At 45.7% G+C, this 12,077-nt stretch overlaps 1 protein-coding gene across 3 annotated transcripts in view; it reads right to left on the bottom strand.

Moving 5' to 3' along the window:
• Positions 1-10,674, bottom strand: part of LYL1 (LYL1 basic helix-loop-helix family member) — a 28,920-nt gene extending 18,246 nt beyond the window's left edge. For 2 of the 3 annotated variants that reach the window (XM_053304067.1, XM_053304068.1), the window contains exon 1: positions 10,145-10,674. Coding sequence is in view for 2 of the 3 variants with exons in the window: in XM_053304068.1 (XP_053160043.1) it covers positions 10,145-10,203 (59 nt within the window). In the remaining variant the exon portion in view is untranslated. The remainder of the gene's footprint in view (positions 1-10,144) is intronic. The other variant, XM_053304069.1, reaches the window with a different exon arrangement.
• Positions 10,675-12,077: the final 1,403 nt, after the last annotated feature.

Raw genomic sequence — 12,077 nt, 5'->3', positions numbered from 1 at the left:
TCTCAGAGGAGAGCTGGTCTTGTGGTAGCAAGCATGACTTGTCCCCTTAGCTAAGCAGGGTCTGCCCTGGTTGCATATGAATGGGAGACTAGAAGTGTGAGCACTGTAAGATATTCCCCTCAGGGGATGGAGCCGCTCTGGGAAGAGCAGAAGGTTCCAAGCTCCCTCCCTGGCTTCTCCAAGATAGGGCTGAGAGAGGTTCCTGCCTGCAACCTTGGAGAAGCCGCTGCCAGTCTGTGAAGACAATACTGAGCTAGATAGACCCATGGTCTGACTCAGTATATGGCAGGTTCCTATGTTCCTAACAGCTTCTGAAACTTTGCAGAGGATCCTGGGGAATGACTGCTGGATAGTGCACAACTTTATTGGTACCCCTGAAAGCATTGTCTGCAAGTACTCCTGCTTTGGTAGCCTGAGCCAGCCCTGGTCACAGTTTTTCATCTGCCAATGGTGGGCCAGGGGGTCACAGACCCGTGGGCCAGGGGTCACAAACCCACAGACACAAGGAACAACCCAGCACAAAGTAAAGTGAAATCAAAGGCCTTGATTGGGCTTAGTTCTGTGTGGGTTTGTGGCCATTCAGCTTCGCTCCCTCCCATCCATTCAGTCTTGGCCTGTCCCTGTCATCTCATCATCTGTGTTACTGAGAATGTCCTGCTCTTTATGCTGGTCATTCCTGCAGCGCTCTGCATTCTTCCGCAGCTGGGATCTCATGGACACTACCCTCCTGTCCGAACTAAGGGAACAGCCACTACCCTCCCTCTGAGCTGCAGGGAATAGTAAATAGGCCTAGTTTTCTAATACTAGACATGCATTGCACAACTGGCCCCTCCTCTGCAACAGGCTTAGCATAGAGCTTCATTCAGCCCTGCCCTTCTGCCTCCTACCTGGTGCAGATGTAAGACTGAAAGTCAACTACGGGGAGATGTATATATTGGGTTCACACATTGCTACAGTAATCCACAAAGCATCCAAAATAAGACTAACTAAAAACTCATAAAGAGAAACTCAAAACTGGAAATATACTGAAGTCATAAAAACACTTGCACCAACATATAAAAACAAGGTGTGGAATTTAACAAAGGATTCTACCCGACCTAATACTGACCAGTCAGGAGTGCCTGTGGCCTCGTGCGCTCCGTCACCCTCCACCCCTCTAACATCCTTCCCTCTTCCAGAAGTCTTCCACTCCTTTTATTTAGCATTTTTGTGTTTAGCATTAGCATTTTTCACGAACCACAGTTAGCACCAAACGACAATTTGCAAATCATGCAGCCAAGACCTATGCGTGCGCATGTCATGCAATTGTGTTCAATGCACAGACCGTAGTACACTTCCTGTCCGTACTCTACATATGAGGAGGCCTGTACCCAGGTTTACTTTTAAAACACATGCAGCGTTATAAGGCTATTCACATAAGCAGCCTAACCCAGGCTAGGGCAGCTCAGCCTGGGTTAGGCTTCTCATGTGCACGCAGACCCCAGTGCTGCCCAGCCACCTAACCCTACTTTTAACCCCGGCACCAGGGTTGTGTGGGTGCTCGTTGCGTGGTGCATTGTGTGATATTCGGAGGCCAGCACACATTGTTCCAGCCTCCGGAGATCCATGCTACCAGGAGCAGCGCAGATCATGTGGATGCACAGAAGCCTGCCATGAGCACACAAAGGGTCATCTGGGGGGATGGTAGGCGGAACCCTGCCTTCACCCCTACTGCCCTCCCCACCTGGCAGGGATTGTGTGCATAGGCTTTATGTCTGAATAGGGCTAGCGGGAGGCGGTTTTGCAAACTGTAGTTTGGTCTAACTGTGATTAGCATTCAGATGGGTGCACACAAATGCCCTGAAACGGAAAAGGAGGAGTGAATGCCCACGTGAGGGGAAGGGTAGCACCAGACAGGGAACTTCTTCCTGTATGGCAGACGTTCATTTTATTTATCAAGAAATTCACTTCCACCTTTTACCCAACACAGAAAATACTACAATAACAGAAGGGTAGAGGCGGGGGCGGGGCGTCTGTCAGTTGTAGCAAAATAAAATAAAATAAAATAAAATAAAATAAAATAAAATAAAATAATCACAGCAGGAGATAATAGTTCCATAGTCCATGTGAAATGAGACTAACTCCTTTCCTCAAATGCCCAGTCTTGGCTGCACGCTGTAAAGCCAACTATGAGGTGGTCATCATCATGTGAACCAATTTGGGAGTGGTTGTTCCACATCCAAGGCACGGCAGTCAAGCAGGTTCTGCCTCCACCCATCATCCCTCAAAAGTTAATTAGGCAGGCAGGCAGCATGATGTCTTCTTCACTGACCCTGCATTGTGCTCTCTCGCTCTCTCCTTTTGCGGTGTTTCCAGAAGTCAAAGTGACAAGACTCTCCCACAACTCACCCTGCCCCACACAATCTCAGAACTCATTGGGATGGGTAGATGTTCCAAAGAGAAAAATAAACAAATAGCTGGATAAATATCAAGCTCCTCTATTGCCTTCTACTCTCCATGAAAAGCCAAACCCTCTCCTTGGACTGGGAGATTCCCCTCTCATATGTGAGGACGGGTTATTTCCAGTTAAGATTTCCAGTATAATTGAGCTTTCTTGAGGTTCCACACCTCTGTTGTTTGTCTGTCCCTATGCCCACTAGGACTACAGACTCCTTTCTGCCGTGAGGTTCAGTGTAAGTTTGTTTTCCTTGACCTCTTTCGCTTTGGCCCTTTCTTCTCTTAACTCCTTTACTCCTCCATTCCTCTTGCCCCTCAGATCTCTACTTCTACCCCCACCCCCAATCTGTTTTATCTTCAACCACACTGCCCCTCTCTGAAGACTGATCCTTGCCACGGTGGCCACCAAAGCAGTAAATGCATGGGGTAATATGTCAGCATATTAAATTACTGGCCTGTTTTGGATCGGCTGCTTCCACATACACATTGGTATCATTTGCACAGGTTTTGCTGACCTTACCAAGTATCCAAATGATTGCACACCAGGGCGGGTGGGGGAGAGGCCGCTTGCAGATTTGCAATTGTTGCACACCCGACCTACATGGGTTGTCAAAATCAGGCACAATGTGGAGCACTCACACAAGGTAGCGCTATGGGCACATTGTTCCCAAGGGGGGCAAGCAGGACAATGTTGCATCCTCCATTCCTTCTCCCCCCCCCAAGATAAAATTGAGATACAAAATAGGTAAGAATGGTACCCATCAACCAAAAAATCCACTATGATTAACATAAAAACATTCCAAGGAACTTGGGGAATGAATGACTTTACTCGAAGAAAAGGGGGTTGTGCTCATGCAGGCGCTCTGGTAACACACAATGGGCAAGTTGCACATAACTAGAGGTCAGTTCACACGCACACACACCAACACACATACACATCCATCATGTGTGTAATGGCTGCAATATCAAGTGATGGCTTGGAGGTGTGAAGAAGAAAAAGAAGAAGAAGAAGAAGAAGAAGAAGAAGAAGAAGAAGACGACTTAGCATGTAGGTAGTTCACTCAAGTGTTCCAAGTGCTTCATGGGTCTTATCTTGTAATCCTTACCCCCTATGAATAAATAAATAATACACCCTATACAAACAACTGATATTATTATAGTGTAGAAGAGGGCTGGCACTGAGGGCGTTGCTTGCCCAAGACACCTAGTGAGTTCATGGCAGAGGTGAGATTTGAGCTAAGAACTTCCTGCTTGATAGTTCAGTCTCTTGGCCACTATGCTGGATTGTGGCCAATGAGCTGAATAGAGATCTTGGGCTCCGGGACGTTACCGCCAGGGTGATCCAAGCCTGGTTTGGATTAGTGCCTGAGGCAAAGGACAATAGGATGTCTCCCAGTCAATGCACAGCAAACCCCATCAGGGTGAGGGAGGGTGGTGGCAGTGGAGTGATGCCCACCACTTGCTGCTCCTGTACTTGAGGCGAAAGCCTCATCCTGCTTCAGGACAGGGCTCCCCCGATATCATTGTCATCTGGGTTCCCTGTAAAAATGAGTGAAGGAAGGATTGCCGTTCTAGACAAAAAGGCTAGTGTGTGGAAGCAATCTCAGATCTTAGAACAGCTCCAGTGGGTTCGAGTTCTCAGACACTACTAGGAGGCAAATGGCTCTCCTGCCACATTGACTAACAGCCAGTCAGGCAACCTTTTGCTGGGGAAGGGGGAAAAGGAACCAGGTTCCTGTCTGCAAGAATTTTGTTATCTAGGGCTTGAAAAAGGGAAGGAACTCAGCTGCTGATGCCCCTCCACTCCAGCCCCTGAGCAGAAGTGACTCACTCAAGGAGACCCGCCAGCCCTGGAGACCCCTACCCTGACACTAAAATTTGCAAGCAAAGGCACACTTTTTCTTATGGAAATCAGAACTAAGCCCAGAGACCTTCAGGTAAAATTCATTCATCACTTGCTCTCTCCCTTCCCTTCCCTTCCCTTTTCTTTCTTTCTTTCTTTCTTTCGTTCTTTCTTTCTTTCTTTCTTTCTTTCTTTTGATCTCATGAGCATGAAATTATGGAAATGTTTCATACATTTCCATGGAACAGGTTATCCACATAATTTTTCCACAGCGGGATCCTTGAATGGGGCGTATCAGGGAATCTACAATCCTGTTCCGGAAATACAGACAACCAGTTGTAACATAATATTTATTTCCAAGTGCATTTATTTTCTCATGGTAGTATTACAGAAGGGAAATAGGTATGCTGCAAACTGGCCTGACCAGAACTGTTTCTGCTATGTTGCCAACAGAAAAAAATCAGATCATTCTTGTCATTTCTGGCCCTTTGCAATAAATGCAAACATGAAGGGAGCTGTCTTGGAATGATAATTCCACCTGGAAACTGCAAAAGGGAAGGTAAGAGAGCCAGGCCCCTTCCATCAGCCTGGATGGGACCAACTGGCCTCTCCTCTGCGCTGAAATCTGTGCCTGTCTGTAGATAGCCGGGCTTCCTCCATCAGAAACGTTGTTGGCTGAAGCAAAGATCAACATTTTATGTAATGTGTTCGTCAGCCACCCTGGAGGCTTTTAAAGGGGAAAGGAAGGGTAGAAATGAGGGCTGACATACCATACAAGGCAACACGGGTGGTAGGAGCACCACCCATGCTGCTGCGCATGTGTAAACACTCTTGCGCACCTAGGCAGTCCCGAAGTGGTCTAAAGCTGCATAAATGCTGTGGGGCAATGGGGCATCTGTTCTTTCCAGTAGGCGCCCCATTGCACAGTGTGCTTACCCCACTTTATGCCAGAGTGGAACTACCCTGGCGCAGAACACTGTTGTCGGTGTTTACACGTGTGCAGCAATGTGGGCTGTTGCTCCTGCTGGCTGCACTGCCTTGTGCAGTATGCTAGCCCTTATTTCTACCCTACCTTTAAAAAAACCCCAGGGTGGCTGACAAATACAACATTACATAAAATGTTGATCTTTGCTTCTTTGGAATAACACTAATAATACTGGCCAACATCATCATTATTAATAATATTAGTGGCTGACATCCAGACTAATGCAGTGCTGGTGCAGTGATGCTGTGCGAGTGCTATGAGGGAGGGGCAATTTCCATTGATCTCCACCATACCTGTTGAAACTATGTTCCTCAGGGACATCCTTTCAGGAGGCACAGGAGGCTTCAGAGTAAAGGGGAGATCAATGGAAACTGAGCCTTTCCCGCAATGCCAGCACAGTCTCACTGCACCAGCATTGCATTAGTCTGGATGTCAACCACTACTACTAATATTACTACTAATGATGGTGATGGTGCAGCTGTGTGTGTGAGCACATGAAGTTTAGGGAAGGAAAGAATCTGAATTCCTGAAAATGTCGGCCTTTTTTAAACAAACGCCTGTACAAGTTCCTAGCCCTCCTGGTTGTGAACAGGGATTTGGATGGAACCTGAACTCAAACCTTGAAACTAGTCCAGGGAGGTTTTTTCAATGAGTTGGAATTGAAAACTAAAGCTGAAATCACACATAAATCAATTATGGACTCAAAAATTAACTGATGAAGTCATCAGAGGCACAAGTGGTTCCTTTAAGAATAGTAAGAAGTGGCCTTCTCTGATCATTAACCCTAGAAAGGGATGCAGAAGAGGTTATATTTCACAGAAAATCATTGGTGGGGGGGGAGAAGAGGGGGTCTGTGACTGGTCATTCCTCGCGAACCCATTCATCTTGATTCCTGAACAAACTTCCCTCTAGCTCATGGCAGCAGACCCATTTGTTTAAACCCAGCTCCACCACAGCAGGGTTGGGGTTGATTTGAAAAACAAAAGGAAAGTGCCCATAAGTGGAACTGCCTCCTCCTCTCCCCACAGTTTACCTGCTTGAAGGCCCTCCTCCCCTCCACTTTTTTTCTTTCTGGCCTCACTTCTGGTTTTGGCGTCCACCTGTGGGTGTGTGAACTGGAGGCTATGGACTGCTGTGGAGTGAGTTCCAGGAGGAGAGAATACTCAGCAACCCTCACCCATGTGACCCTTTTCCTTTGAAAATTATCCTCCCACCCTTTGCTTAATAGATTAGTAGGGTGGCCCCGGGTTTAAAGAAACAGGTCTGCCATCATTGTGTCTAGTATGGACCTCAGTTGAGGACAAAGGAAAAGCATATTTGACCAAATGGTGAGTTCGCTGGGAATGACTGAAGAGTTATATCCAAATGCCGAAATAAGTGCAGCTGATTTTTCACTCAGAAATGTCTGCCTAGTTCAGGTGATGACTTTGAGCTGCTCCTCCAAGAAGCAAGGGACACTCAGTCTAGGCAAGCCCACGAATGTATTGGCCCCTACCTGGATTAGTTTACCAGTGAACCTTCTCAAAAGAAAAGTGAAAATAAGAATGCAAGCATTCGTTTGCTGCATACAGTACAGTCAGTCTGCCAAGTCAGTTCTGCTAAAGTAGCAGCCAGCCCGCTGCCGGTTTAAAAAAATACTGCTTTTCTAAAGTTAAAATATTGATAATTTAAAAAGAGGTACATTGCAACTTTACAATGTTTTTCTAACTTCATTTGCATGAAATTCATCTGAACCAGTTCAGCATCACTGTATCAGTTACTGAACCACTTTTTATAGTGTCTGAACCAGAACCAACCCAGAAATTTAAAACAATTGGTGAACTTGAATTAGAACTAAAATCAAACGTTGGACTCCTTGATTGCGAAAAAGCCATTCTGCCTAGTGCTAAAGGACTTGGCATGCTGGAGGGAGATCTTTTATGCACTGAAATGGCCACTTGTCCCTCTGCCCAAATTTTTTTCACCATAGAGTCTCCCTCATGTTGCTCTTTCAGCCACAACTTTGCCTTTTGTTAATTTTTTTACAAATCTGAGCAGGATGGAGCAGACGAATAATTGACTTGGGAACAGAATTTAGCTTTTCTTGTTCATTTAGGAACAGTGTATGAAACAGATCTACTGTTAAATAAATTCTTGTTCAGGAAAAGCCCTCTCCTATTCAGGAGAAATCTGAGATGGGTGGGGAGGATCTCCTTCCTAGTGTCTCTTTCTCAGTCCATCTCTGACTCCACACAAAATTCGAATCTAGAATTGTGGCTGAGACGGGGCAGGATCTCTCTCTCTCTCTCTCTCTCTCTCTCTTCAGATTTGTAGATCGCCCCAAACTTCCGTCTCTGGGTGGTTTACAATTTTGCAAAGCAGGTAACTAAACGAAGGGAAATAAAATAGCAACCATTCTCGTTTTGTGTGGCTGCCTCAGTCCTTTGTTCGGGTGTCAGGCGATAAAAGTGTTTGAGAAATAGAGGAAATTGTTTTGCAAATGTCATCAGGAGGGTTTGGTTTCCCAATCAGCAACATCTGAGGCCGTTTCAAAGCCATTCCTATTTTTAAAAAAGAATGAGCTACTCACTCTTAAATGTGTGTGTATGGATATATATGTAATTTTAAAGTACAGGTTGGTTGTTTAAAAGCCAGTCCTGTGATTGCAAATAAATGGGATGACTGAGGTATACTTTCATTTATCCCCCGAAATTTCTCCCTAAACTGGAGGACTGGAAAGGAAGGACACAAAAAATGAAAGACACAAGAAATTTGGTTTGAACTGTATTTATGCTAGAGTTGAGAAGTTGAACCTTATAAGAAGCCCACAAGTTTATGATTTGCAGTCTCTTAATTGAGACATTATTAGTTAAAGAGAGATCTGATTTACATGAGTAAATAAAATTCCTATTAAACATTCTACAGCCAGTCCATTATTCATTTTAATAATTAGCATGTTTTATTTTACACGAGGTGGGTTGCACTAACATCAGTGGAACGGAAATGGACATAAGTCCGTTTATTTAGGATAAACTGGATTATGGACCTATCCTGATTATGGTACTGCAGCAATTTAAGTACCTGCTCCCAAAGTTACTCATGAGTTTAAGTTAGAGTATATATTATTTAAATAAGTCATTAAATAAACTGTGACCACAATCCAACACAGATTAGGTGCTCTTAAATCTAACTGAAGTCACTAAGGGCACATAACTCTGTGATGGATTGTGACTCCAATATTTATCAAAGAGAATACACACACACACCCCAAGATGTGTGCTTTATAATTACGTGACATAAATATAACATTTAGCATATAGTTTTTTTGTGTGTAGTGAGTATTAAAGATGTCATATTACATACATATGACATTATTTCTGACAGAACAATCTATGTGATCCTAAACTTGCTGATCCTTTGAACTGCTTCAAGCTATGCATTTCCAATGCTGGATAAAAAGCACATAAATTTTGTCACTTTTTATAGATGGTCATTTGTAAAATATTTCCCATGCATATTTATATCAGTGGCTGAAGGGACATGCACAAGAAGACCATGGACTCCCAATGCATATGTGCTCATAATGAAACAGACATGTGTGCAGCTGTAACATGTGACAATTTCTACACACGGTTCTCACACTTTTCCCTACACGGAAGTACTTGCCATGGAGGAAATGTGTAAAGTCTGAAGTGGCCCTTAATACAGCAGGGAGGAAAATGTCAGTCTCTGTGTTACGATCAACATGGACACAATATCCAGAAAAACAGAATACAGGGGAGTCTATAATCATTGTGTATCATCTGAGATATATCACACTCACTCCTCACGTAGATTACTTTATGTGTGTTAATCATATATCATGCAACTACACATACAATCTGTATGTAGAAAACCAAAGGATTACAGAAGAAACATCGCTGAATTCTATTCTGACAGAAAGCATCAAAGAGCTGTTGCACTGAATTTGGTCTTTTGAAATAAGGAAAGATGCAATAATCACTCGATTTTGCTTCACAGTGAACTCAGATAGGAAACCATGTAGGTGATACAGTACGATAAGGGATGCAATTGTCAAGCAAGTGAGAGATATCAGAGTAGCTTAAATAGTAGCAATGATAATTTCTAGGACAAGCTAAAAGATCACAGGAGAGTCTGAAATTCAAATGTAGGCGCAGGAGGAAATTTCAAGCCTATTGGTTAATGGTGATTATTGAAGGTTAATTGTCATGTGCAAAAAATGGGAGAGATCTCCTGTAACAAATTAGCATTGCCTGAGAGTTATCATGCCGGTTTCTAGAGAATTTCTATGTAAATGCAAAAGCTATTTGGTTCATCATTGTATCATTAAGAGCACTATGAAAATTCCAGTTTGCATTTCTATTTTTGAGGTTGCTCTAAGGCTTGCTGTGTCTTTTCTTAGTTCGAGCCATGGAAGGAGTAGCAGGCAATTTTAAAAAGGCTAGCCATTCATAATAAACAAAAACATCCCTGGTGAAAAGAAGCCATGCACGGAAGAATATGTTTAGGTTAATTGCTGTCGGACACACCCGGAGCCAGGACTGCTGAGACTGCTGAGAGGAAACTCTTATAAAAATGTATGTGCTGTTTAATACTAGGGAAAGAACATGCATGACATGGAGAAGCAAGAAGAGGCCAAAACTGAGGCGATGGGGCTGAGAAAGGGTTCTAGGCTCCGATCAACAACAAATGGCAAGAAAGGGAAGCCACGCCAACCGCCAACCCTTCTGTGTCCTGACTTGAAAGGCTCCCAGGCCCTGCACGCTGAAATATTTTGCTGAAATAAAATGATGGCTGAAACGGAACCCTCTGCCCCTCCTTTTCAAGCAGCATGCCAACCACCCTCTCCCGGCCACCCCCAATGCCCCCTCCATGCTCACCTGTCAGACCTCACCCGGCCAAAGCCACCTTTCCTTCTCCAAAGGTCAAAGATGGTCATTTTGGATTCCTGGTTGCTGAAGGGCAGGCAAGGGGGGAAATGCCGTCCGCTTGCAGGGGGATTTCGAAGTGAGACGAAGTGTCACCTGACTGCTGGTTGTCGGGAGGCCTGGATGGCAAGGTAGAGGGGCATGTAGAGACAGTGCCACAGCAGTCTACCCGACGACCACACAGGAGGTGCTGCTGGGATCCAGTTCTAGAGCCTGGCAGGGAGGGGGCTGGCCAGCATCATTGGGCTGCTCACCCTAGAAGTCGGCCACATGGTTGCTGCCGGTGACCATGCTCAGGGGCCATGATTCGTGGCTGCTTCCTCTCTTCTCTGCCGCTTCCCTTAGCCAGAGCTGGCGTATGATGATTGTTGTTATTTGCGGTGGTGTTGGGGACGTCGAATCAATTAGGCTCCAGCTTTTCCTGCCGCCTCCTTCCCTACGAATCCCCGTGTGGCCACCTCTTTTTTGACAGGCGCTGTTTGGCCACTGGAAGGAGCTGCTTTGAAGAAGAAGTCTGGGCCAAGCCCCCTCCCCATTCCCTCCCCCTCCCACCTCCCCTCCCCTCCCCTCCCCTGCAGGAGAGAGATTTCCTGCCCTCTTTGGACGGGGGATGTTCTGCAGTGTGTAGATAAGCAGCACAGGAGCTGCCTGCACCGGACTGATAAGGAAACTCCCAAGTCAGACCCAGCCTAAGCAAGGGGACTTGGAAAGCAAACAAGAGGAAGCCCAGAGTCTACACACTGGAAGCGCAGAGACCAGCAAACACGAAAGACTCAGTGGCACACTCACACATAATAGGGGCAGCTTAGCAAAGCTCAGAGCACTTTCATTAGCGACTAGGAACAAGGCTGAGCGGCGAGCGGAGGGGAATCTTGAAAAGGGAGAGAGAGGAAGCAGGCTCCTTGCCCTCCGCCAGCCTCCTTTTGGGGTTCCTTACAGGCATGGCTGCCCATCTGCCTCCTGCTGGGCATCTCACGTAACTGGCCACCGGCCAGCACCTCCCAGCATGGCAATCCGATGAGCCAGCCTGTGACCCATTGGCACTGAGATCAATGACCAGCCAAGGACTTCAGCAATTCCTGAAAAGAAAGTATGTTTACATGCACTGATGCAAATTCACAGGCCCAGTATGTCCCCCGTCAATGTGAGTCTGAGGCCATTTTGATGTTATTATGGGTCTTGTCATGCTATTTAAAGCAAGTGGAAAGGAGGAGCTAAAAAAACACATGTCTTCGGAATATTAGGGCTTTCCCAGAAGATTTTTTTCTAAAATGAGTCCCTTGGGCATCTTGTACTTGCAGACTAGAGCAACGAAGAGAATGTTCCTTGCCGCCCACCTAGAGTACAATTCACACAGGAAGTGGCCACTACATGCAGTGGCACTCTTACCCCTGGACTTTGGGGCCAAAGCCCAGGCCTCCACACTTTCTGGGGGCCCCCAAATCCTCTTTAGTCTGTCCTGGGTGGTGTGGTCACCGCTGGTCCGCACTGCGCCAGGCAGCCAAGTGTGATTTTGATCTGTGCCGGGTGCTTTCAAGACAGAGGGGGGAGTGGGGAAGGAAATATGTGGGATGGGAATATATGTTACGTTGTGTGTTGCATTGTTTCTGCGAATGCCTATTTGCATAAATATACCTGTTTATTAATCTTACATTTTTGTGAGCTAAGTTGCTGTTTTTGCCCTCAAGAATCCACATGTCAAAAATACTGGATGTGTCACAGGTGTGTGTGTGTGTGTGTGTGTGTGTGTGTGTGTGTGTGTGTGTGTGTGTAGATGATGCTTAATTTGCAGGGGAGGCTCCATCGGTAGAGGGGGGCTACAAAGGTCTAGGCTCCAAAATTACCTAAGTGCACCTCTGACTACATCAGTGCCATTTGCATTATG

The sequence above is a fragment of the Hemicordylus capensis genome, chromosome 2 (assembly GCF_027244095.1).
Source record: "Hemicordylus capensis ecotype Gifberg chromosome 2, rHemCap1.1.pri, whole genome shotgun sequence".
Classification (NCBI taxonomy): domain Eukaryota; kingdom Metazoa; phylum Chordata; class Lepidosauria; order Squamata; family Cordylidae; genus Hemicordylus; species Hemicordylus capensis.
This window is presented reverse-complemented; position numbering and strand designations above follow the sequence as displayed.